The sequence below is a fragment of the Gekko japonicus genome, unplaced genomic scaffold (genome assembly GCF_001447785.1).
Source record: "Gekko japonicus isolate JY-2015 unplaced genomic scaffold, Gekko_japonicus_V1.1 scaffold360, whole genome shotgun sequence".
Taxonomy (NCBI): domain Eukaryota; kingdom Metazoa; phylum Chordata; class Lepidosauria; order Squamata; family Gekkonidae; genus Gekko; species Gekko japonicus.
The window spans coordinates 874,208-901,979 of NW_015172015.1; the positions used below are offsets into that span (position 1 = coordinate 874,208).

Sequence of the window (27,772 nt, forward strand, 5' to 3'; positions counted from 1 at the left end):
GGTTAGGAGAGCTCAAAACATCTGTTGGATAGTTCTAGATTTTCTAAGCAAAGTATGAATAACTGAGGATAAAGGTTTCAACCTAGTACTATCACTCTTACCTTAAGTCACAGCCATCTAATATGGATCTGAACCATGCAGGCTATTCACCCACTTACTGAGCAGACGGGTAGCTTCTAGGTTAATACTTGCCAGGAACACTGGTATCAAAGCATCAGGGTTCGTTTCTGCTGCCATGTCATGCCACCTTCTAGCTAACTGTATATCCATAGAAATGCCTAAGCTGAGATCATACACAGATGCCAGGCTGAGCATGGCTTGAGAACTGTGTTGATTAGTCACAAGTACTTTGGACTTGTCCTCTAGAAGAGCAGTAAGGCTGCATCCCAGAAAAACAGCAAATTTTTAAAATCCAAAGGGCTTTCAAAATCAGGTTATGATTTGTTATTGAGTGTTGCTGGTTGGCTGTTCAAAGTAAAAAAAGTCACCTGGCATAGGCTTAAGCCTTTGGATGCCTCTGAAATAGCTTTCTGAATCCCAGCCAGGATATATTTTACCCAGCTTGAAAGCATTTCTACACAGGGCCATGACCACTACGGTAACATGATGGATAAAAGAACAAATGCACAAGCAAATTGGACAGTTGGGGTCCAAACACCACCAGTAAAGAAATGGTTCTATGCTTCAACCATAAGCTTGCTTCAAATTCTAGCAAAAGTGCAAGGCTAACAGCAGCCAGCATTATCCATGGGGATAAATTACCTTTTTCTCAAAATAACTAGGCTGAGGAAACACAAATGAAGAAGAGACTGGATTTATGCCCCGCCCTTCACTACCCAAAGAAGTCTCAGAGCGACTTACAAACTCCTTTCCCTTCCCCTCCCCATAACAGACACCCTGTGAGGTAGGTGGGGCTGAGAGAGCTCTGACAGAAACTGCTCTCTTTCAAGAACAGCTGTGCCAGAACTATGGCTTGCCCAAGGTCATTCAGCAGGTGGAAGTGGAGGAGTGGAGAATCAAACCCAGTTCCCACAGATTAGAGTCCACACACTTAACCACTACACCAAACTGGTGTAGCCATATGTGGTTGACAACATCAATCAAGTGATGCAAAGTAGGGACAGCACTTTGCTTGGCTGTATCTCGTAGAAACAGTAGTTGAGAAGCGATTCTATTCAGACATGTTTATTATATTCATTTTGCAAGACTATCAAGATCCAGTCCCAGAATAGGACGCCACGTTATCTTATTTATTTCATTCAATTTGCTAGGCCGCCCTTCCCTGAGACAGGGCTCAGGGCGGCTTACATCAAAAGCGAATATAATATATGAGAAAATTAAAACAACATTAAAATATATGAAAATAATTCATCAAAAAACAATACTGTGTCCAAGATGACACATAATTTCAGTATCCACCTGCCCCCTGGATGGAGAGAAAGATATGAAGAAAAAGAGGAGAGGTGGGAGTATGAAAGTGCCAGACTGTTGCTGTCCTCAACTAAATACCTGGCGGAACATTTCTGCCTTGCAAGCCCTAAGGAAAGGTAGTAAATCCTGTAGGGCACGGATGTTCTCTGGCACAGAGTTCCACCAGGTGAGGGCCAGGGCTGAAAAGGCCCTGGCCCTAGTCAAGGACAGGCGGATCTCTCTTGGGCTGGGGACCACCAGGAGATTCTTATTACAGAAGTATAATGCTCTTCCAGGGGCATTTTGGGAGAGGCATTCCCGGAAGATAAGTAGGTCCCTGACTGCTAATGGCCTTGAAGGTCAAAACCAAGAACCAGATCCGGTGCTCCACTTTCTGCATTTGTAAGAGATGGAAGATTTATTTATTTATTTTAAAAAGAACTAATTTCTCTCTCATACCAAGCAATACAAACAAGTACTATGTAAAGGCAAACGACAATGCTTCATGTATGGCACACTTCCTGTCTGAACATGAACCCCAAGCATCATAGAATCATAGAGTTGGAAGGGGCCATATAGACCATCTAGTCCAACCCCCTGCCCAATGAAGGACCAGCCTAATGCATCTCTGACAAATATTCATCCAGCCTTTTCTTGAAAGCTGTCAGTGAAGGGTAGCTAACCACCTCCCTAGGCAGCTGATTCCACCTTTGAACTACTCTGATGATATTCTGTTCTACCCTGCTGCATCTGCCTTTGGATTAGGAGCTAGAGCATTTCACTGCTTACCAGTATGTGAGGTTGGCGTAAGAGGAGTCGGTGGAGCTACATCTTGTGTCCCTCTCAGCCTGCCAGAAGCAGTGGATGGTAAACCACGAACTGCTGGGTTCCGTGTATGTCTCAGTCTTTCTTCTCTCTCCCTCCGTTCGCGCTCAACATCTTCAACTGCTCTGCTGGCACCCTGAAATATTAACAAGTAACGTGACTGGGGTTGAACTACTGTGTGTAATACTGGAGACAATGACTAAAGGACTATATCTGACACAGTACTTCTTATCGGTGATGCACTGGATTTGTACTGATGCACATATCCTCTCCTGAATTTCAGATGAATGCATTGTTAAAAGCATGTATTCACTATTGTGAGAACTAGCTGCTTCAAAGCAAAACTGCTGAGCTTACCTGCAGTACTGAGAGACAGACAGTGTGAAAAAGCAGACTGTATTTATTACATCCATATCCTGCCTTCCTTCCATTACAGAATTCAAGATAGTGTACATAAGGTCCCCAGGAAGTCTTCCATCCCGGCCCTAAGACTCATATCTGCTTAGCTTCAGCATGGTCACGGAATCATCTCCAGCCACATCCTGAGATCCATGTCCATGAACTCCAACTTGGATCCAAATCAGACATTAGCTAGTAGGTAGCCTTGTGCAAGTTACTCTTTCAACCTAATTCGCATTCTTACAAGTAGAGAAACTAATGGCTAATAACATTTTCACTGTTAAGGAGGAGAAAATCAAATTTCCAAAAAGACTCACATATAGTGACTATATAAACTCATTGTTAGCCTTTCCAGGGGAAAACAGATAGAAGAGACAACTAAAATGCCATAGTATGAGAGAACTCTTACTGGGGAAAAGCCTTGTACCCTGGCATCCATATCAAAAGTTACAATAATTAGGTCTGCACTCTGTATATGCTCAGGGGATACTGAGTACCTTTTACAGGCTAACAGGTACACAAGGGAAAAGTAGGATGGGTATGACTAATCTCCCAGCATAAAAACTATCCAGCTACATAACAGATATGCAGATCGCCCAGCCAGGGAAGACCAAAAGGATACAGACCTGAGCCACAAAGCCTGGGAAGCCAAAAGGGAAAGAATAAACCTTGCTCCCCCCCGAAAAAAACAATGTGGGGGGTGTTCTCTGGAGTCATTTCTTGGTGAGTCACATTTGATAATTTGTTATAAAACTTGGTACAAATTGTATTCATGCTATTTCAATCCGTCCTACTCAAGTTGTCTGAATCTTTTAATTCTATTTCATATAAAACTCAGAAGGCTGCCAAGTTGTTGAATGCTGTTAGCTCTCTACTGCCTAGTTGCTCTTCACTGCTGTTTTTTGGTGTTAATTGCTGCTTATCCAGAGTGTCCTGGGAATCATTCTTTGTTGCTTTAGCGCAATAAGGAAAAGGAATGGGGTTATTCCTCCTGCTATATTATTTAGGCCAAGCAGCAAAACAGTAGAGGGGGCCTGGGTTAAGACCAATCAGGTAGAGATGTCTCCTCATTCAGAGTTTACCCAGAGAGCAAGAGAGGGGAGAGAGCAAGAGGAGAGAGAGAGAGAGAGAGAGCGCACCAGCCACCCAACCAGGAGTGCAGAAACAGGGGCCACAATTTCTATTTGCACAAGCAAGCAACACGCAGATTCTCAGCTATGGACAATACATATTCAGTTTAGCAAAAAGTGCAGGAAATGTCAGGTGTTACTTTTTTCCACCTCTGACTAGAAGTATTTTATTCTACTGAACTAGGGGAGAATGATGTCCAGGAGGATGTGTTTTTAAAAAATCAAAGCGTATATCTACTTTGCTAACAAATGACTAAACCCAACACTTTTAGGAAGGTCTGCAGTCAGAGAGATAGACAGCATGGCCAGCATTAATAGTCACCTTACAGTTTTGATTTGCAGGGACTGAAAGTGTCCCCTTAGATGATTTAAAAAATGCAGAGCTGATCTAATAATAAAATGTACTGGTCAGCAACAGACTGGTTCTCAAGACAGAACAAAATGTTGCAACTCTGATGTGTTTGTGGAAGAATGCATAAGAAAAATTAAATGTAGGCAATACTGAAAACAAGGATAGTATAGCACAGGGGTGGCCAAACTGCGGCTCGTGAGCCACATATGGCACTGTCACAAATATTGTGCAGCTCGCGGCAGAGTGCCTGGGGAAGCATGAGGTGGTGGTGGGGGCGCAGAGAAAGAAAGCAACTTTAACTTTAAATGCATTCTCAAAGCGCCCCCCTCCCGGCCATCTCGGAGAAGGCATTTGTCTCTTTAAATCCCTTCTCCAAGCCAAGCCGGCTGATGTGGGGGCATGGGGGGGGGGGTTGGAGAACACATTTTAAAGTTGCTTTCTTTCCACCTCCCCCCCATTTATTTCCTTTTTTCCACCTTTCTCTTTCTTTGTCCCTTTGTTCCCCTCTTTCTTCCTCCCCCTCCATCATCTATTTGCTTTCTTTGTTTCTCTCTCTCTCTTTTCCTTCCTCCCTACTCCATCTATTTGCTTTCTTTGTTTCTGTTTCTCTCTCTCTTTCCTTTCTTTCCACCTCTTTCATTCTTTCCACCTTTCCCTATTTCTTCCATCCTTCCCCCCTCCCTCCCCACTATTTGTTTTCTTTTCACCTTTCTTTCTCTTTGTCTCTCTTTCTCCCTTCCTTCCTTTCTCTCATCCTCCCCCTCCCTCCCTCATCTATTTGCTTTCTTTGTTTCTCTCTTTCTTTCCCCTTTCATTCTTTCTTTCCACCTCTCTCTCTCTTTCTGACAAATAAATATCATTATCAAACAAATAAATATCATTGGACAAATAAATATTATTGAACAAATAAATATTATCAATATCTGTTTTTACCCCTTTTGTTTTTATTTTTTGCATTCTCATTTAATGTTTATAAAAAGCAAATTTGCATATTTTAAAAGAAAAACGTGTGTAATATTTGTTCATGTTTTGTGGCTCTCAAACATCTGATGTTTATTCTATGTGGCTCTTATATTAAGCAAATTTGGTCACCCCTGGTCTAGCATATTCTTTTGCTAGCATATTCTTTTACAAATAAGACCAAAAACCAATCTGATCCAGAATAAATGATATACTGCATCTCAGAAGGAAAGCACACTGCAATTATTGAGCTGCACCACATAGTCAAAATGTATTACATGACAAGGAGTTTTTCAATAAAATCAAAAGTTTCTTATGAACAGAATGACCTGACATCTAAAGCAGTGATTTACTATCAAAAATCAGAATAGCAAACAAAATTCTAGATTTCAGGAGAAACTGAAAAATTAATATGACCACACGGACACCTTAGCTCAGGTTTTCCTCATCAAGCCATCATAAAGAAATGCTTTGGTTTCAAATAAAACAGTGATTAGTCAAGAACCTAAACATAACAAAAATTAAGGCCTACATATTCAAGACCATTAAAATAGCTCTATTCTCACCCTATTTCTATTTGCCTCTTGCTTTTGGAACAACCACAGCTAATCAGGGGTCATTTCGTAGAAAAAGAGCTAGGGGAACTCATTAGCATAACTCATTAGCATATGCCACACCCCCTGACATCAGGGGTCCAGCGGTGGACCTGCAAGGCCGGCGGGAGTGCGAGGAAGCCCCGCCAAGGCCCTCCCTGGCCCCAGGCAGGCAGGGGTGGGGAGAGGCGGGGAGGAAGCAATTTACCCTCCCTCTTCTCCTGCCTCCTCCTGGCTGAATGAGGGCTGGAAGCGGGGCGGCCGGAAGCAGGGGGCGGGGCTTCATCGTGTGCCCCGCCCCCCACACCTCACCTGGGGGAACTGCGATCCCCCGCATTCCCCCCCGAAATGACCTCTGCAGCTAATTAGAACAAATCTGAAGAGGAGTATTTAAAATGTTCAGGCAACCTATGGCAACATATCTCAAGTGATCTCATGTTAGTCATCAACACTGGTTTAATTCAATTTCCAGTTAGATAACAAATATGCTTAAAAACAATGCAGGTAGCCATCCTACAGTTCTGTTTACCTGTCATTTTTTCCCCTGACACTCATCAGATACGGTCAGCTGTCTCCAAATAAAATGGGCCAAAAACAACATCAGAACAGCTCCAGTTGGTCCACTGAAATGATGATGGTAAAGGGACATTAACTCTTAAATTAACACTTAAGAGTTAATGGCTTGGATCCAGTGGAGCATTTATGTAGACAGAGGATCCCTAAGAACAGTATGTGACCTGGGGAGTGGGGCATTTTGAGCTGCAGTGGGCCTTCCATCCCCAGGAATACTCTGTTGGATCCAAGTGATAAAGCAGCAAGGCAAGTATCACATCAGATCAACTTCGACCTTTCTAAACCAGTGTCCAGGCCCTGTTTATAGTTGGATAGAATACAGGTTGCCAAATACACATGGTCAGACCCACAGTCTTCAGGGATTTAGCTGGAAACTAACACCCTAAACAAACACTGGTTGCAGTCAATGCTCCCTCTAAACTGTGGAGTCTTGTGAGCAAAAACTCTACTTTGTGAGCTACTGGCATTAAAGTTGTGAGCGAGCAATTTGGCTACTGCATAAATTAGTTTGCTCTGCAGCCATCCTTCCTGAGCTAAGAAAAAAATGTGTGAACTGGAAGCTAAAAAACTGTGAGCTAGCTCACACTAACTCAGCTTAGAGGGAACACTGGTTGCAGTATTACTGCTTGCAAAGGCTCACATCAACATACCAATTGGATCAGATGTAAATATGTAGTGCCTACCCCTAGGCTTCCAATATTAAGTTCGACATAAGGAGAAAGCCAAACATTTAACTAGCCTTTTGGGTAGCAAATCAATATATCTTATACTACTTTTAACCCAAAATAAGAAATAAAGTTCTCCCAACAGCATTCCCAGCTTCCCCACACTGCATTTAGATTTAAATTATCTGGCTACTTACAAATTTCAGCATGTTCCAATCAAACACATAATCATAGGAGAAGCCTTGTCTGTGGAAGAGGTTTCTGAATAATTGTCTTAGATAAGAATAATCTGGTTTGTCATCAAAACGCAATGACCGGCAGAAATTCAAGTATGTCGCAAACTCGGCTGAAACGAGAAATCCTGATCATATTACCAAAGTCAATGCAAAAAAGAAAAAAAATCAGTAGAGATTTATCCACTCATTCTCTTTCTAAGCACTCCTGAGCACTATAGAGCACTAACAAAGAATTTCCAGTTTCCCCAATTTACAGGACAAATGCAAAGAAAAGCAGTTGCTAGGCATACAGTAAACAATGCAGCCCCTGCCTATTCAAACAGGAACTGAGCAACTATAGGTTAAATTATGGCATCACGTGAACACTAAGTGCGCACATGACTTTCACCTTTAAGGATGCAATGGACAATTCACCATGATGAGCAAACACTATAGCCAGTGCAAAAGACACACTGAACAAATGTATCTGAAAAGATAAAAGGGCAAAAAGGAGTTGCTGAGTGAACACAGAAAATCCATTCACGTATATAAAAAGGAGTGCCAGAGTAAATGGTGAACTATAACAGAAAACACAATATTGACTTACAGAAGACATGATATGTAACAGAAGACATGATATTAAGTTAAAAGAAGTTACACTGATAAGTCTGACTGCATATTTATTTCAAGATTATCTAGTCTACAGAATAAACTTACAAGGGTATCCTTTACACAAAACCTCAATGGGTGTAGACATTTTCTTTTCACTGATGCGTTCATATTTCTGTCTCTTTGTGGCTGCTTTCAATCCCTGCCAGGGGAGGGAGCCCAGGTTAAAATACATGAGTACATAGCCCAAGGACTCCAAGTCATCTCTGCGAGATTGTTCTACAAGAGTATAAGAGTGGAACCATTAGGTTCTATTATCTGGTGAAATAGCACAACGGTGTTTAATGCAACAAATAACAGTGGAAATATTACCTTTAAAAAAGACACTAGTAATATTGGGATGGGGATTCAGTTTGCCACACAATCTGTAAAAATATACTCCTACAATTTGTTCCTAAAGATTCCCACAGTGCTGAAATGGACTTTGTAGAACCAGGGTCATCTAGCTCATCCCCTACACGGGATCATTTATCCTGGCCCACCCACCCGCCCATCAGGGGTTCATACATTCTTCCTTGGCTTACTAGCCAATTATGTGAGGTCACCACCACTTCCCTCCTTCACCCAAGTCCTCTGCATGCGCTTTTGCATCTCTTGTGCTGCTGCCTGAATTTGAAGGAGCAATGCTTGCCAATAGTGAGGGCATTTTTGGAGCCCTCTGATCCAGAGACCACATTGTGCCAAAAACAGAACCGGCAAGCTGTGGAAAGGTAATTACAGAGCAAGTAGCTAGAGATGATTCACACAAGTGATCCAAGGCACAATCTGTCGGGTTAATCATAACACATCTTTCACTCAAAGTATAGTCAAAAACAAAATTCTCTTCTCCAACCTATCTGCTGCAGAACATTCATTATGATGGATTTCCTTATTGCTGTGGTGCTGGACAAAAGCAAGGTAAACTCAACCTAGGAGCACTTTTGGCAGCTTGACCTGAAGGTAAGGGTGTTCCTTATTCCAAACATAGGTATCGATCCAAACATGACCAAACACAGCTAAAATGTATTGTATTGGTCAAAACACCACCAAGCATCTTGTCCCATACTGAAGTTGCCTGATGTTTTAAAGAGGTGGAATGCGCTCCCTTACTTGATACTGCACTTATAGTAAACACACAGTTTTCAGAATGTCACCAAGAAAATTGTAAGTCAAAACCATTTGTCTTCTCCAGCTCTCATTTTATGAGCATGGATACAACAGTGAACAAAAATAATCTGCTCCCAGCTCACCGATTCCAAGATGAGTGTTGATGGAGGCATAGCGGGCAGTTCCTGTTAAGTTTTTATTTTCACGATACGGAATGTGCTGGTGGGTACGAGCATCCCGGTATTTCTTGGCAAGCCCAAAATCTATGATATAGACAAGATTGCCCTTCTTGCCTAATCCCATCAGGAAGTTGTCAGGCTTTACATCTCGGTGGATGAAGTTCTTCGAATGAATATATTCTATTCGACTAATCTGATTGTAAAAATATATATATATTGAATATTCAATATGAATACTGAATATGTTACTGAAAATGTTCATGTTACTATGTTATAAATCCTACTCTGCTAAAGGTCAACCTTTAAATAGTACATGTTTATTATTTTGTCTGCTAACTCATCTTTGAAAATAATGCCTGCCAATTTACCTAATTTTTGCTCTTTAATAGAAAATGTTACAAGAGTTTAGATGACATCCCTCTATTCTGCTGGTGTTTCTGCCACAGAAGGAAAGCTTGCAGAGAGAATACAAAAGCGAAAAAAGCTTCCAAAGAGGATACATAAGCAAAAAAAAACACAAAAAACCATTTTATTGACAAGGGCCATGCCTTCAATGACTTTAAATTTCTAGACTTAGAAACTTTAAAAAGCAATAGTTATAAAAGATTCAATCTACAAAAGAGAGGCTTTCTGGATTTATTGTTTAAAAACTTACCATCCTTTTGGTTTAAATCAGTCTCTGGAACTCTCCTGTTTTCTATAGTGGGTGTATTTCCCCTTTAATATCCAGGAAATGCCTCACTCCTTTCTAGTGACTGTATATTAGGCCCAACAATTTGTTACCTAACTTTGAGGCATGACCAGCAGTTGGAACTGGTGTTAATATTTTCTTCCAAGGTTTCTTCGGTTTATGACTGGTCGCCCATTTATATAAACTGCAGATTCTTCTGAGGGTAAGCTGCTTACGTGTATTTTTTAGCTCATGTAACTTTCTTTGGAAACTGCTTTTGCATTCTTTATGGAGGTGGTGCTTCTGTCTAGTAACATTATACTTTCTTTATAGGATATTTTCCTGAGATGTGTATATCCTGGTTGTATTGAAAATCAGTCCCTAGAACTTTTCTATTTTCTGTAGTGAAGGTATGTCCCTTTAATATCCAGGTTAGGCAATTACTCCTTTCTAGTGACTGTATACCATTTTGAGACAAGACCAGCAGTAAGACTAGGTGTTAAAATTTCTTTCTAAAGTTTCTTTGTTTAGTGAATGGTTGCCCATTTATACAAACTGCATATCCTTCAGAGGGTAAGCTGCTCATATATGCATGGAAGGAAAGCTTGTGCATTAAGGGACTGGAGTTAACGGATCCAACTCAATGTTTAAGAATGAAGTAGACTCTATGTTATATATTGGTAGTGGGGTGCCTAATTCAAAAGTGTAACAGAACTGACTAGAAAGAAGCAGATGGAAAACACTTCTATAAAGCTTGAATCAAATTCTCAATGTTAGGTAGAGCCAGCCGTGGAGACTCAAACTAGCCCACACAGGGCAGGATATGCTCAATTTAAGGGTTAATTATTGTGGCTGAAAAGGAGACTGAACTTAGGCCTGTTTTCAATGAACACCATCCTACTTCCTTAAAACTGTATTGTCTGCAGAGAAAGAGCAAGTTTTCCAAAAAGATTTTATACTGCACTGCCTGTGAGCAATGATGAACCACATATACTTTAGCAGAGAACAGAAAGGGAGACAAGGTAAATCACAAAACAATAGCACTACTATATGCACAATTAGCATCTTACAAAACAAGAGCAGAAGGCACCTGTACTTACCTTCCCCCAGCAGCCCCTTTTCACATAAAAAAAGATGATGGAGGTCAAAGGACCTACATGGGGGGGGGGGGAAAGGAACATAGGTGGTTGCAGTGGGGAAGGGGAATTGGGGTAAATCAACGCTCTTCATTGCCCACACTAGTGAAGCCAGAAGAGCCAGTTATGTCCAACCCTCAATCTTCAGTGCAGCACCTCATGGCCCCTTGGTCTATGCAACCCCCCAATCCTCACCACCAGCTTTTTATGGCTCAAGAGGGACTGCTGGAAGAAGGAAATACACTGGAGAAAATCTGCTTATGTGAAGGTCTTGCCCTTTGTAGGAACCATCCTTCTGAAACCACTACTCTTGAAACATGCAGCTTATATTAGACTGATGAGTATTTACCCCGTACAATGTTTCCAAACCCAATTATTTGCTTCAAACACAAGAACAATGTAGCAGCACACTCTAGCTCACACCAGCACACGCACATAGAGGAAAAATGCTATGACTGTACTTAGTAGTCATTAGCTATGATATCCTTTGTGGACAGGTCTAGTTCTTGTTTTAAATGAAATCCGATAGAAATACAAACCAAAACACCATTACATTTTGTTTGGAAGAACAACCTGCACTACAATGCTACAATTATTTTTTAAAACTAACTACCCCAGGGGAATAATGCGGCCTAAGACTTTAGGTTTTACAGTTTTTGCACGTATACACGTAAGGGCTTGGACCGCACATCTTGCTTCCGCCACATTCTTTTCTGTGGTGGAAAAGTCTTCACTGGAGAATACCTTCCTCAAGCACTAGAAACTTCCAGTCATGCAAGACCAGTATCTTTCAAGGATCCAAAAAGCATTTGGTGTCAGAGAAAAGTGCTGTGCACTGAAGGACCCCCCCTCGACACCGATGAAGAGGAAAGTAAATGAAAGCATGGCTTAGGATACAAGTTAAGGAACATAACTCCAAGTGTTGCAAATGGCTGAGCACACACACTTCACACTGCAACCTATGGCCATTTCAGATGCCAACCCTCTAATCCAAGAAATAATCTATTTGGAGGGGAAAGCATGTATTTTTTAGAAGGTACAAGCAGGTTTCCCACTGCAATTGTATCAATCAGATTCATACAGCCAAAAAGTAGCTTATAACACATCCCTTATGCTAAATGATCATGTTTGTCTTTTGGTCTATAAAAGAACAACTTGTAGCCCTTTATAAAAACACTACTAAAAATAACTGTTTATAATTAGATTTTTGAAGCCTTCACATTCAGTAACTAAGAAATGCAAAAATTTTAATACCATTTGGTCAGCAAGTAATAGGACTGTTTTGAGGCTAAATTTCCTTGAACAGAAGTTAAAGAGATCTTCAAGGCTTGGTCCCAACAACTCCATCACCATTACATTGTAGTCACCTTCAGCACCACACCATTTGATTGTGGGAATACCCACTAGAACAAGGGAAAACACAGGTTATTTATAATGCTTTGTGAAAACTGCATTGCATATCAGAAATCTAAAGAAATAGCTCCAATGCTGCTATCATACACAGTTATCAAAGTTTTAAATATTTTCTTTCTGAAAATATATTTCTTGAAGGTGGTGAATTGAAGTTACGTATTGAGTCACCTGGGACAGAACTGCTCATGAAATTTAGAGCAATGTACTCTTTCCTTTAACTATCTAGAACAACCATGTCCAACTAAAAGGCTGGATGGAGAGTCGGAAGAGAAAACTGTTGTGCTATTTATCCTAAATGGCCAGGATCACACAAGATCACCAGCTGCCAAATTAGAACATACAGTAGCATTTGAAGTTGTAATGGTTTCAAAAAGAACCCACATGCTAAGTGTTCCAAATTCATGGTATACTAGGAGTAAGACCTGTTGTGGGAAGAAATACAACGAGCTCTAGAAGGAAGCTTCAGGTGAGTGTCCTGGCTGTGGCTGGCGGGGCAGCAGAGGGAAGGGGAAAATAGAGGGAGGCAAGCCATGTTTATTTCCTTTTGCTTAGCTATAAGGCAGGGCTGTTTCAAGTCATTTTGCTGCCCCAAGTGGGTAGTATGGGAGGACAGTCTCGTGGTAACAGGTATGGTTCCCTCCACCCCTGACTTATGTTGATTTGGGGGTTATGCAGTGGCAGCTAAGGTAGAAAAGCACCTCCTCCTATGCCATCTTCTGGGTTCCAAGGGTCTGGAAAGTAGTTCCATAGCCAGTTACAGGGGTGCCAACTCTGGGTTGAGAAATACCTGTAGATTTGAGGGGTAGAGCATGGGGAGGGCAGGGTTTGGGGTGCAGAGGGACCTCAGCAGGGTATAATTCCATAGAGTCCATTGCCCAAAGCAGCCATTTTCTCGGAGATCTCCAGGTGATGCCTGGAGGCTGGCAATATTAAGGGGAGGGCCAGACCTGTAGATTTGAGGGGTAGAACCTGGGGAGGGCAGGGTTTGGGGTTCGAAGAGACCTCAGCAGGGTATAATTCCATAGAGTCCACTGCCCAAAGCAGCCATTTTCTCCAGGACAACTGAACTTGGAGATCTCCAGGTGCTGCCTGGAGGCTGGCAATACTAAGGGGAGGGCCAAACCTGTAGATTTGAGGGGTAGAGCCTAGGGAGAGCAGGGTTTGGGGTGCGGAGGGACCTCAGCAGGGTATAATGCCATAGAGTCCACTGCCCAAAGCAGCCATTGTAATAGCTGGGAAATTTTCTGTAGGGAAAATGATGTGCTGTGGCTGGGGAACACGATGATTTCTGGGAGATCTCCAGGCCCCACAGGGAGACTGGCAACTCCGGTGACAGTTTAAGGGAAGATCGGGATATGTATTTTGGCAACTCCAGTGACTGTTTAAGGGAAAGTTGGGATATGTATTTTACCTCAGGACACATTCAACAGCAACAACAAACTGTTTAGAACGTTAGAGGCAAAGGCCAATCAGGCTGCTTATGCAAATGACCTCTGTGTTCCAACTGGCTATTGGGAGGAGAGGAACAGCAAACTGTTTAGGATACTGAATGCAAGACTCAGGCAACACAGCCAGTGGATAGGGACAGCTTCTGAGTGACAGATCAGGCAGCCAACTGATTTGGGAGCATGTGGAATGTTCAGGAGAGTCCATGACCAAAACAGAATTATTATATAGAAAGATAAGCACACTTGCCCCCTGAATCTGCTTTATTTATTCTGAGTGCAGAACTTGCATTTCAGTGCAATCAGAGTACAGAGTACTCGGTTACAGATTACTTTAAACGATTCTTCCAAAATAATGCCCATTTCTACCATCTACCTGCATTGCTCACTCCAACAACATTGCATCATCATAAAACTTGCATTAACTATATGGCTTCCAGCCTTAAAGGACAACTAGCTTTTTAAGGCTAGATGAGAAAATATATCTGGCTTGATAACCAGCAGAAGAACAGTCAATACATGGACTGCATAAGAGTTAGCATAAGAGCTGCTTATACATGGCCAGTATGCTACCTATTTGCAGTTTTTAAATAGTAATGATGCAAGACTGGAAGGAGGAGAGCATGTGTCTGCACACAGCCTCTGGAGTAGCACAGAGTGCAGCATTGCAGTGTGTCCAGACTGGACTCTCCAGCAAGGAACCAAACATTAGTTGAAGTGGATGGATTTCTGTCAGGGTGCCATTTTCTCTCCTCCCACTGCAGCCCAAAAGACCCCATAAATTCTGCTCTTGGGAGGCATGGACCCCAAAGAGCAGCATTTTGGGCTGCAGGGGGAAGGGGAGAAAGCTGTATTCTGCTGATGGAAGTCCTTCTGTCAGTGGAAAAACTTTGTGGGATCTAATCCAAGGCGAGAAATAAGTCACAAGATCTGCAGGAGCAGTACACATGCACTCATAAGATACCAATTAAGACATGTACAAGCTTGGCTTTAACAAACCAAAATCTAATGAATGCTGTGCTTTAGAAACCAAAAATAATTGGTGTATAGTTAGTGAAAAGAATGGTGGGTCTGAACTAGAAAGCTCATCAAGAAGTTCACAAGAATGAGTGGGATCTTGTTTGCATCATCTAGAGATGTCACAGGCCTAGGGGGGAAAGGGAGGGGAGTCCAAGACTCCCCCATTTTTCTGGTGAAAAAGCTGGAAATGTTGGGAACACTGAAAAAACCTCCTATGAAATATTTTCTATTTTGGGACTTCCAGTTTTTGGCGGGCTGATGGCGGCCGTATCCCCAGGGAGCTCCTAGGGGACGATCCGTGGACCAGCGCATTGAGAGGGGGTGCGAATGTCCGCACCCCCCTGGGACCCTTGAGATGAATCCCTTATTATGGGGCGCTGAGAGTTGCCTCTCTGCGGGCACGCTGCCAGAAGACTGAGGCTTCCCTTTGCCCCGAAGGTCTCTGTGCTGTGCTCCCGAATGGGACTAAGCTACGCATGCTGAGACAAGCGCTTGGAGGTATAGCATTCAAATTGTTACCTGGCAAGATCCAAGTTATCAGACGTTGAAGAGTGAGTCCGTTAAAGCAAGAACACCAGAAAATGAGCGAGTCCCCTTTTACTAAAAGCGAGGGGGGGAGGGGACTCTCCCCTGGAAAGAACAAATAAGCGATTAAAGAAAAGCCTGTGTAGTGGGGACGGAGTTCTAAGTGGCAATAGACTGTATTAGAGAGACTACAGGAGCCAAATAAGCGTTTGGGCAAGTTTTCAGGACTTTGGCAAATTCTATAAAAAGTAAACATGTTTAAAAATGGTGATCGGCGATGCAGAAGCAGCAGCAAGCGAGATCCAAGCTTTCCTCAGGAAGTGGAAGAGCAACTGGCCCATGTGACCAGAAGTAACTATAGGCCCTGTTCACACAGAGCATTTGCCCTGCTGAAGGCATGGGAGTCCTGCGGAGTATCCAGGCGTGATCACACGGGAACATCTGGGAGATGCAGCACTCCCGTGGCGAACCTGTGGCAAGCCGCCGAAGCCGTGCAGTAAAAAACCACCTCACTGCATGTAGTGGCAAATGTTTTGCCACAGGCCACCTATGGAAGCCTCCTGGTGTGATCGTGCCGGCGCACGGCTTCCTCCCCCGTCGTCCTCTTTGCTGCGGGGAAGCCACCGTCATGTCTGATCGCATAATAGTGCATCAGAATGCGACGGCGCAAATAGCCGCGCTTCTCCCCCGTGTTTTCCAGCATGTCTGACTGGGGCCATAGACTCGTTCAGGCTGGATGCTAAGCCTTTGCCCCCTGCTGGCAAAAATGAGGTACTTCACAAGAACTGTGCTATATATTGGCTGTTATTTTCAAGGGACTGTGTTAACATTGGAGAAGCAACTAGCCTTTGATCACAGGGACTTCCAAGATTTAAGAGAGTCTAATGAGTAGGTTTAAGTGGTGGGACCTGTATGCAGATGTCGCGGGGAGGGCAGGGTATAAATTGAATAAAATAAATAATAAATACATTAAGCGAAGCTGAAAGTGAATGGGTATACCATGGACATATCCGAAATAATTCTGACGGGCAAAAGGGCGGACAGACTCTCTGTAAGTTTGACTTTTAAAAGCAACAATTGGAATGATCTCTAAGATCGAAGGCAAGAATTCAAGCAGATAACAGTCCTTGAAAAAGAAAAAGGGACTTTGTTTTGAGATGACCAGTTCCAGTTCCAGCAAGATAATGCCACAGGGAAAGTGTTCAAGAAGAAAGAAGATTACAGCGTGAAAAGAGAAATTGACTGTGTTACACCTATTGAGGGAAATTTAATTATTAATTGGCTTTAAAGGAAGGAGGGAAAAACAATTTTAAGTGAGATGCCACTGTTCTCTGAAATTTGTGTTTAAGTTAACTAGCGATTCTCCTGGAATGCTCTTTATATAGTCAGATTTGATGGTTTGTTAACATAATCGATGATGATGATAGACCACTCTCAATGTTAAGAAAAGCAATTGCTATATTGTTAAGCTAATACTTTTATAAGCAGTACATGACCTCCAACTCTTGGGTTTTTAGTGGGTTTTCTTTCCTTTCTCCTATAGTTGTAGATCCCCTCCCTATGTTCATTGTAGTTTTTAGAAAATGCAAATTTAAAAAATCCCCTACGGGGGGGGGATATTTTCTATTTTGGACTAAATGAAATGCTTTTAGGACACAGCTTTATTTAGAATGTGTTGTTTGAAGATTTTTGTGTATGATAATCTACAGCATTACATAAATTCTATGTATTTCACAGGCATATAAAGCATACATTTGATTCAATATGACTACTTTTGTTTACAATTAATATGCTTTTACATGTGTGATAACAATGGAAACATTACAATAGTGTGCCAGAAAGTTTAAGGTGGTATCCAGACATGCTGGCAAGCCCTACAGTGATTATGAGACAGCCGCTGCCCACAGAACACACTTTACTAAAAAAGGTGTGTGTTCTATTCCCAACTTTTATTTATTTATTCAAATCTCTCAGATGGTAAAAACCAAAAATATATGAGCTAAGACAGCAGAGAGCACAGCAGTCTGCAGCTCTTTTGCTGTAGTATTGAGTGTATCGTATTTACAGCTGCTGACAGAAGATGAAAATATTTAAATTTCATAAATATGTCTAACAATGAAATTTTATATGCTAACCAAGTTATGAATTGTGCATTTTACATTGCTAAAGCAGTAAAATAAGTATTGATAAGGCTTGATATTACATGTATTTCAATTTCCCCAAAATCCCATCCCCCCCCCCCCCCCCCCCCCCGGGGAACAAAAAAGGGCGCCCTCCAGCTTTTCCCCCTTGGCTTCAACATTGTAACTCCATCATACAGAGTTTATGCCTTATATAAAGCAGTTTGTCAGTCCACTTAAATCAACCCATGCTTAAAAGTACCAGAAGGCAATAATTCCCAGGGAAAAGTTACTTCATTTATAAACTTGAAAAGTTCAACTCTCTAGTGTTAAAATGATTGTGAAAAGCAACAAAGTTTAACAGCTGAACTCTAATGTGCCATGATTTTGCAGAGTGAAAAACAAGGTATGCTTTAAGCACCAGGACACAGAGGTACCTATAATTCATATGGAATATGCTTTTCTCCAAAGCTTGGAGACTATTTGTTTGGGACTATTTTGCAATGCGTGATCTGTTAATCCACATAGAAATTCAAGACCAGCTACCCAGCTTTTACACTGGGCAGCATGCTAAGAACACAAGTTCATGGCATCACTCTCAGTTATTTCAGCTTCATGGTCCCATATGTAAAACAGATAGCAGCTTCATGGTCCCACATGTGAAACAGATATCTTGAAGAGACACTGAGAATACTGCACTAATTTATTGCTTTCCTACACCTACAATGGGACCATTAACAGACACATGATATATCAGCATAATTTTACCTCCACCCTGCATCATTTTGTAAATTTTGCTCTCTATGTGGAGTTGAGGATGTTTGGTCTTCACACATTCTAATTTGATGGCGACTTCTTCTCCAGCAGCAATGTCTGTCCCTGAAATCAAAGAGAACTCAGTGTCATAATCCAAAACTGCAAAAACACCAATTGACTCTCAGAAATAAATACAGCCACCATGGACTACCCTGGAATCCTGAAGCCACAGGATATTAGGGGGTCACTGAATGCACCATGTATCCAGATCAAGGAAAAAACAGCTTGCCCTTTTCCTGAAGTGGGACAAATTATTTCTAACATACTAAATTCTATTCCTCTTTTTTGCATTTCTTTTAATGTATATTGTTGCCTCTTGCTTGAATCCTTTGTACTACTATGCCTTTGGTTTAATCATATTTGACACAGTAAATGAAGTCATCAACTACAGAAGTGTGGCTTGACAGACCATGATGAAAAGAGTGACATCTTAAATGTCTGCATGAAGGGTATACATGAAAAAAACATTCTGCAAAAGCTGGAAGTTTTAAAATATTTTTGGAACAGGTCTTCAAAGTGCATTACAGACCCAAAGGTAGTATAATTAAGCTGTTTAATTTTTTAAAACTTATTTTGGTTCCCGATGTACAAATTTATCATGCAAGGGCCTTTTACTGGCCCAGTGGAATTATAGATTTGTTCTGTGAAAAGTAAAACCCTATGCCATAATAAATGGTTTCTGAACATCTCTTTCGTTTCAAAAAACAGTTTGCCAAATGGCACCTTGGACTGTTGTTCAAAAGGGACAAGTCCAAAGCTCCCTTGAGGACATAGAACTAGCTAGATCCTAGCTACTTTATCACCAAAAAGTAAAGAAACACAAGAAGAGCTTAATCTTGTTTGAATTTATTGTCATCATTAAACATTTAGTCATGTAACCCTGCCCCGTTTCAATCTGACAAAAAGCACTAAAAATAATAATCTATGCACGCAACGGAAACAATCCAATAATAAAAAAAACCTAAGTACACTCAAATTCCATTTATTTCAAGGGTTGGGCTAAGCATGTGATTAGCTCCTCCCGACAAAAAAAGTAACTCAGGATAGATCTTGCTTCAGTGCTCTGCATATCCAATCCAATATTTGCAGAAATTATTCCTTACCCAGTAATTGGCAGTATTCTATGGATTTTCAAGAACTATTAGTGTGCCCTGACCTGGATAGCCCAGGCTAACCCGATACTTCAGATCTCGGAAACTAAGCAGGATTGGCCTTGGCTAGTATTTGGAAAGGCAATCTCCAAAGTATACCAGGTTTGTGATGCAGAGGCAGCAATGGCAAACCACCTCTAATATTGTCTCTTGCCTTAAAAACAAGTCTAGCTGGCCACCTAGTGGTGCATAACACTAAAAGAGCTAGAACGTCTGACTGCCAGACAATCTTAAGATCTCCTGACTATTCCACACACAATGCCATATGTTAATTAATTAATTATCAGTGTATTTCTCAGCTATCACTAATCATTCACTAAGTTAGGTGTAAGGTAATACTTTATCACAACCATCTGCAAATTATGTTTACTAAGCAGGCTTGAGTCAAGAGTAGAGACTGTTACAGACTTACTACACTTAGGAAGACAGGCTGGATCCCAGCTCTTCCTTCAGTGACACTTTTTTTTGCTGTCAAAGTTGTAGCTGACTTATGGCGACCCCATAGTGCTTTCAAGGCAAGAGATGTTCAGAGGTGATTTGCCATTGCTTGCCTGTGTAGAAATCCTGGACTTCCTTGGTGGTCTCTCATCCAAATACTGACCAGGCCTGACCCAGCATAATTTCCAAAATCTGATGAGATCAGGCTAGCCTGGGTTTATGTGGGGGGGAGGGGCAATTTTCATACATTCCTGAAGGTCTGCTGACCCTAAGGAGCATCTTTTGGGGGAACACAGGGGACCAACCCATTGTATCCCTTCTCCGTCTCATCTGGATCATGGGAGAGGGGGGAAGAGACAGAACACACAAATGCACAGCATACAGCAAAAATACATTAGATGGTTTTTCTGGTCTGTGGCAATATATAAATTAGGGCAAAAATGATATAGTTAGATTCAGCAACCTGTCAGTGGAAACTGCTGACAGATGTGAATCTTTCCCATGCTCCCCTACATCCAACAGTACCAACAGTACCTTTTGTTCTAAGGAAAGTTGATCTCCAGGGCCATAGGACTTGTGTGGGCTAACAGCCATGTGAAGCCAGGGTGCTACACTAAGAAAGGGGGCAATTTTGTTCTCCCTCCTAGTATAGTTTCCCATCTCAGTTGGGACCCACAGCCTTACAAAGCAACCCAGGGCTGGAACGGATTGCTGGGGTGGAGGGGGGAGAGAATGTGACAAAAATCCACACTCCTTGCACTAACAGAATTCTGGATCCAATGAACTGGAAATGAAAATGAAAGCAAACTGGTTGCATCCTACCCCCCTCCCCCTTTAGTTTCAGCACCTTGATTTGGTAGCCTTCTTTAAGAAGACACTGCCTCTCCTTAAGCACTTAGACATGTGAGAGCCCCCCCAAAATTAGTGTTTAGCATAGAGATTAACTGCTCTCCTCTAAGTGAGGCATACTGGTTAGTCTTTGACTAGCATCTAGGAGACCTAGATTTGAATTCCTTCTGCCACGCACGTTTCCTGAATAACCTTGAGCAAGTTACACACACTCACCTTAACCTACCTCATGGATTGTTGTGCGGATAAAATGGAGGGAACGACCCAAGATGCTTTGGGTCCCCATTGGAAAGAAAGACATGGTATAAATGAAGTAAGCAAACAAACTGCATGCAAGATTTTGGGCAAAGAAAACTATCTGAAGAAGTGCACATGCACACAAAAGCTTATACCAGATTTAAACTTTGTTGATCTTAAAGGTGCCGCTGGACTCAAACTTTGTTCTATTGCTTCAGACCAATACTGCTACCCACATGAACAAGAACAATAACTAAGAGTCCTCAAACCATTTTCTTTTTGTCCAAAATGGATGCAACAGCACAAAATTGATTTCAGGTCTTTCTACAAATAAGAACAATTGTGGCGAATGTTTCTAAAGTGGATTTCATATTACACCTACCATCCTGCATATGTTTGTATGGCTTATACAGAGCTACACAGGAAAGGAAGAAAGAGGCATGCTTTTAAAAAAGTTAGTCATTTTACCCAGAATGTCAGTAGAATGGCACATAAAACTTCAAGTCCACCAAAACCACAGGACACAAACATGTTGCTTATTCATTTCATAAGAAGGGATAAAGTGTACACAGCTGCAGTTGGACACAGATTCCTGAGCAGGGGAGCCACTCTTCTCAGGTAAGCAGATTTTCTGCCAACGAATTTGTTTAGTTGAAGGGGCAACATTTCACAATTCTTAAGACGACAAAAGCTGGGTAAAGGTCGGGGTCTGAGAAACACTGAGGTAATCTGGAGATAAGTACCATGAATATGCAAGTTAGAATCTCTCTAAACAGCTTGCTATCTTTTGGTATCAGTGCACAATACTGGTGCATCACAGAACTCTATTACCACTAATAGCAGGAAGGTCGCAAAATACCAAAATTACTTCTAGATTTATGCTTGGCAATTGTGGCCCCACACCATCCAAAAATGAAATGATGTAGTTTTAGATGGACAGGCCATTAGCAGTGTTTTAAAACAGTCAGAATTAACAAAACATTTTTGGGCTGCAACCTCTGAACTTAATCCTGGCAGACTTCAGACAGAGGTCTTAATATTAATACTTGAATATCTTTATCACCTGCCAACCTAGCAGTTCGAAAGCAAGAAATGGCAAGTAGATAAATAGGTACCACTTTGGTGGGAAAGTAACAGCGTTCCATGCGCCTTGGTGCTTAGTCATGCCAGCCACATGACCATGGAAACGTCTTCGGACAGCGCTGGCTCTTCGGCTTTGAAACGGAGATGAGCACCACAACCCTAGAGTTGGATTCGACTGGCTTTTGATCAAGGGAACCTTTACCTATCTTTATCACAGATTCACATTTATATTACAGCCAGTCAAAACATTTCTGCTGAGAAAGCCCTACAATCTCCTACTTGGAAGTTAGAACTTTGTATTGGATTTTCTGGGATAACATGGCTATTGTCAAATAAATAACCAAATTCAGTTTCTCTTTAGGTCACTGTCAAAGACACATAACTTTGTACCACATTAATACAAAGGTGGGTATTCTAGTATTTCTCATGAGCAAACTTTCTCTTTAGCATATGTTCTTGCACCTACAAACACTGCCTTGGAGACTTATAGGGGAAAGGCAAATTATCTTTCTCACACTCACATACAAACACCAGGAGCAGTAGGTAATACATGAGAGAATTAAAAAAAGAGGCAAATGCTTATTGAGAATGCCACACACTTCCTAAGACAGAAAAGAAAAAAAATGTTTTAGACTACTACTTTAAACTGCCTTCCTTTCTGTAGGAGAATCTTAATTTACACTTACTTAAAATCTGCCTTAGAAATTGTTGTTTGTGCATGTAAAGTGCCCTCAAGTCACAGCTGACATGGCAACCCGAAAGCACTTTCAAGGCAAGAGATCAGCAAAAGTTGTTTGACATTGCCTTCCTCTGTATAGAAACCCTGGAATTCCTTGGTAGTCTCCCATCCAAGTACTAACCAGGGCTGACAGCTTTCACTACACTAGTGACTTAAATGCAATAATTCTTCTTAATGCTAGAATATGGAAATAAGAAATGTTAAGAGTCCAACAATTATGATTACCTTATGAAGATACCTAGTTGAAAGGACACTCATTTATTCCTCCCTTGCCATCTTCCAAACACACTAGTGTCAGGTTTATACACTCACTACAGGCACCAAAGACTTAACTATATCTAGGGTTAGTAAAAGCTCCAGTACTACAAGCATGGAGGATTTTAAAAAATGTAATAGGATGGTGAAACAGTTCAGTATAAAGACTCAAGGCTGGCTGCTATTATACAAGGAATAGACATATACATTGGTGCAGTGGCGTTATTCTCTTGCACACAAGCCCTCCCCCATTCTAGCTTTAAGACACTATATTAGTATACAGTCCAGATAACTGCACTTTCTGGTATTTAACTCTTTAAAAAGAAAATCAAAACAGACAGCTGCTTCTCACACACTAGCTGTTCACTGTCTGGCTGGAAATCTAGATGAACAGTGTTATTAAGGTTAATAACACCTCTATGGTTTTATATAAAGTCTCTCAACCTGCACGGCAGCTTTAACTACTGCTCCCATAGGTGGAGCTGCAACAGAAAAGAATGACAGCTCTTTCTATTGCTGGAGGCACACCCTTATATATAGCTCCAGAAGCACTACCTCATAACCCTTTAACTAATAATGTCAGCATGTGGCATATAGCAATGGAAGCCTTTTAAAACAGTTCTCAAGTAGTTTGAGACCCAGCACCAGAGACATCACCAAATCAGTCTTCTAATCCTTGATAATGTACAGTCAAACAGAAGTCTTAATCTGTCATTCTTTTTTTCATACAAGCAGCTAAGTGATTAAGCATGTCAGCATTCTAATACAGAACACTGCAATAGAGCAAAATTGTAAAGTGGTGTGCTTTAAACAACAGCTAACAGATTTCACAGATGGATTCCCTGCTCCTCTCATGCACAAATTAGTGTATTTTTAACCACAAGTGCTCAGACTTGGATTGACTTACATTCCTGTACATCAGCATGCAAAGTCAGCAATCCTATTAAAGCCATTCAATGCATACTGCAATGCTTAGCAGAAGACTTTGCAGGATTGAACCCAAACCTATTTGCCAGCATCAGTATATTATCAGATATTTTTCTGGCTTACCTTTGCATAAAATACATCTGTTTGAAAGAAGACACCCAGACTATCTTACAGCATACAAAATGAAAGGGAAAATCCACATCAATCCTCAGGGTCTATTAAAGATTCATTACCACTTAAGAAGCCTCTGGTTGTGGCCCACAATTTATATAATCCAAACTGGGTACTTAGTTTGAAAATAACTCAGCATACTTTTCTGCCAGAAAGAAAACAAATGCATACCTTCCAGATACACACAGCTTAAAAAAGCAGAAGTAAAAGCCATGTAACAGTAACCATAACAAGCCACAACTCCCTTGGATTCGTTTCTGGAGCCAGGACAGCCCAAATAGTTCAAATATTGTAATGGTTTCTCTCATAAATAATTCGTACATCACCTCCAGAACTGACCAGCTCAGGATCATCAAGCAAAACTTGGGAAAACCAAAGGTGAGGGAGAAAAAGTGACTTGCCCAAGGTCACAGAGGAAGTTACTGAGCGCTACTCTGGCCCCCACTTCCGGAACACAAATTAAGGACGGAATATGTTTACTTGGAAGCAAATCCCACTCAAGAAACTGGGACTTACTCCAAATGAGTACGGCCACAACTGAGCAGGCGAAGCAAAAGACTCATTTCCCAATACGGAGCTCATTGCGGCTCTTGGGCGTTCCTGTCACCTCACGGAGAATATCGCCGCCGAGTCTCCTGGCTAAACAAAAAGGCGAAGGAAGCTACGACCATGCCTCCAACAGGGGAGCCACTTCCCCAAGGCCGCCCTCACGGAGCCCCAGGCTCTCCCAAAACTCGCCCAGGGCTGCGCTTGCTCACCAAGGTAAATGTCCCCGAAGGAGCCGCTCCCGATCTTCCGGCCAAGCCGGTACCGGTTACCGACTCTCAGCTCCATCGAGGAGGCTATATTGGACCCAACCCGGTTGCGAGGACTGCGACTCAAAGCAGGGCAACTCCTGCGACCATCGCGGCCTTCAGTCTCGCTTCCCGATGCCGGAGGGGTTCAGGGCCGGGGATACACGCCGACCGGGAAGGATGGACGCTGATTCCTCTCCGCCCAGCTCCTCCCTCCGCGCAGCTAGGCTCAAGCCGCCATATTATGTGACCTCACTTCCTTGGCAACAGGGGGTGGAGCCCGAGAAGTAGGATCATCTGATTGAAAGCTGGGTTAAGGGACAGCGATGTGGTGGGATTTCAAAATTATGAGGCCTAAGGAAGCCTCGTCTCCATAGCAACTACGGAGCCACGGGTATTGACTGGAATCTCCTGAACGTTCGTATCGTTTCATTAATCGCTCTCGACAAAATATTCCTCGATTGGCGGCGAGCACCGGAGTGTCTGGCCGCACCGATAGAAACCAAGGCAGCCTCTTGCCTTCTAGCTGGGTTCGACCTTTCGTTGTGAGCAAAAAGAGGGGTCAGAGACATTACTGTGTTTATTCTATATGCTCATGAGGAAAGGATAACTCCGCACAATTTTTAGTAGCCCACAGTCATAGAACATGATGCAAAAGGGCAGACTTAAACCAGCTTACGCAGTTGCCATTTTAAGACACGTGGTAAGTATAGCCTGGTATCCTCAAAGCTACCCGAAAGTTTTTAGCGGAAGTGTAAACTGGTTGTAGTAGGAATACTCCCATTCTCACGTCTCAATGTTCTTGAAACATTTGGGATTGCTCTCAGGATTCCACACCTTCTCTTTACGTTGGTAAATAATCCGGAGACGACTTTGTACCGTGATTTATAAATTCTATTAAGTTGTGTATCATATTGTAATGCTTCAGAGCACAATACATGTACAGCAATTCTTATAAGTCGTATGACTGTTGATTGCGGGTCGGACTAACACGACTGTTGACCTTATATTTGTTTATTTGTTTAAATAGAACAATGGTCGGATCCAGGGGCACCTTGAAGACCAACAAAGTTTTATTGAACGTATAAGCTTTCATGTGCACTCATACATTGAAATTATAATAATAATGCTTTCAATTTATTAATCGCTTTCCCCACAAGTGGGCTCAAAGTGATTTACAGTTACTCTTTAGACAGGGGACTAACAATGTTTCATAGGGGATAGGGAAGACAACATATAATTCATTTTTAATTGCACACGCCGTAACTGTGCAAAGGTGCATCTGTCCATCAATGTCCGATTTTGGTATATTTATTTCCTTCACTATGTGTGTCCCCCCCCATTAAACCCAAACAAATGGTGACCACCAGGGCTTTTTTTTTCCTGGGGGAATGCACCGGAACAGAGTTCAAGAACCGCTTTGGCAAAATTCTCTTTAAAATGTTTTAAAAGTTCACGAGTTTTTGGTGTACAGGTTGAAAACTTCATTTCCCTCTTGAGAGTTCCAGCACCTTTTTCCAAAAAGAGAGAGAGAGAGCGCCCTGGTGACCAATGCTCCGTCTAAGCCAGAGGTATCGAACTCATTTGTCACGAGGGCTGGATCTGACATAAATGTCACTTTGGCTGGGCCATGTGTGCCATAAAACGTAATGCCAGGTACCAGAGATATAAACTGTATAAAGGACAGCAGCTGGTAAGCTCCGAGTTGGTGTATCCTCAGTTCAAGGCCCCATGGGCTGGAAAGGGGATCCAGAGGAAAGCCCACATGGGAGGGCTGGAGAGGCAGCAGTGCAGTACTAGGTAGACACTCCCACAATGCTGGACTACTGCAGATGAGGTTGTTCCACCATGCTGAAGCCACAGTGGAGTGGCTCCCCCCAGCATTCCCTCCCTTGTACCAGTTGTTCACGGGCCCCATGAGCCCTGTAGGGGCCAGTTCCAGCACCCAGGCCTTATGTTTGACACCCCTGCTCTAAGCTGTGGAGCCTTGTGAGCAAAAAATTCTACTTTGTGAGCAACTGGCATTAAAGTTGTGAGTGAGCAATTTGGCTGCTGCATAAATTAGTCTGCTCTGGAGCCATCGTTCCTGAGCCAAGACAAAAATGTGTGAGCTGGAGGCTAAAAAACTGAGCTAGCTCACCCTAACTCAGCTTAGAGGGAACACTACTAGTGACCACATAAACTAAGCTTGTTGCTCCAGTTTGGTCCTTGCATCTGTAAAACAACTTTAATATGCTGTATACTAATTTGTTGTTCACCGTCTACCAATATGTAGAGACTGATAACTTCCATTTCAATGTATCCGAAGAAGTGTGCATGCCCACAAAAGCTTACACCTTGAATAAAACTTAGTTGGTCTTAAAGGGTGCCACTGGACTCAAACTTTGTACTTCTGCTTCAGACCAACACGGCTACCCACCTGAATCTTTGTTTATATAGTTAGACTAGCAGTAAAGCCCGTTGTGGAAATAAATACAACGGGATCTAGAAAGAGGCTCTGGGGGAGTGCTCTGGCTTTGGGCAAACAGTGTCATTTTGCTGTGGTGACCTCAGCAGGGTATAATGGCAGAGTCCACTGTTTTCTCCAGAGGAACTGATCTCTGCTCCCTGAAGAGTAGTTGTAACTTTGAGTGATCTGTAGCCCTCACCTGGAAATTGGCAACAATTGTTACCCAGGACGAAATGGCTGGTTTGGAGGGTGGAGTCTATGGCATTCTACCTGTCTGATGTCCCACCCCTCCGCAAACCCCACCCTCTCCAGGCTCCACCCCTCAAATCCCCAGGAATTTGCCAGCCTGGAGTTGGCAACCCCATCTCCTTTGCAGCTAACCATCAACCTACCATTATCTGCCCCTTTGACTTCAGCTGACTTCCACCCTCCCTTCTGCAGAGCAACTGTAATTTTGAGTGGTCTCCAGCCCTCACCT

General features: G+C 42.2%; 1 protein-coding gene across 4 annotated transcripts in view; it reads right to left on the minus strand.

The window, feature by feature from the left end:
• The window catches only part of CSNK1D (casein kinase 1, delta), a 56,408-nt gene extending 31,323 nt beyond the window's left edge, over positions 1-25,085 (minus strand). For all 4 annotated transcript variants that reach the window (XM_015420385.1, XM_015420386.1, XM_015420384.1 and 1 more), the window contains exons 1-7: positions 24,810-25,085; positions 18,154-18,264; positions 12,117-12,265; positions 9,021-9,249; positions 7,840-8,010; positions 7,105-7,253; positions 2,200-2,371 (exon numbers count right to left, since the gene is read on the minus strand). In XM_015420385.1, the coding sequence (XP_015275871.1) occupies positions 2,200-2,371; positions 7,105-7,253; positions 7,840-8,010; positions 9,021-9,249; positions 12,117-12,265; positions 18,154-18,264; positions 24,810-24,885 (1,057 nt within the window). In that variant the 5' untranslated portion in view covers positions 24,886-25,085. The remainder of the gene's footprint in view (positions 1-2,199; positions 2,372-7,104; positions 7,254-7,839; positions 8,011-9,020; positions 9,250-12,116; positions 12,266-18,153; positions 18,265-24,809) is intronic.
• Between the last annotated feature and the right edge of the window lie 2,687 nt (positions 25,086-27,772).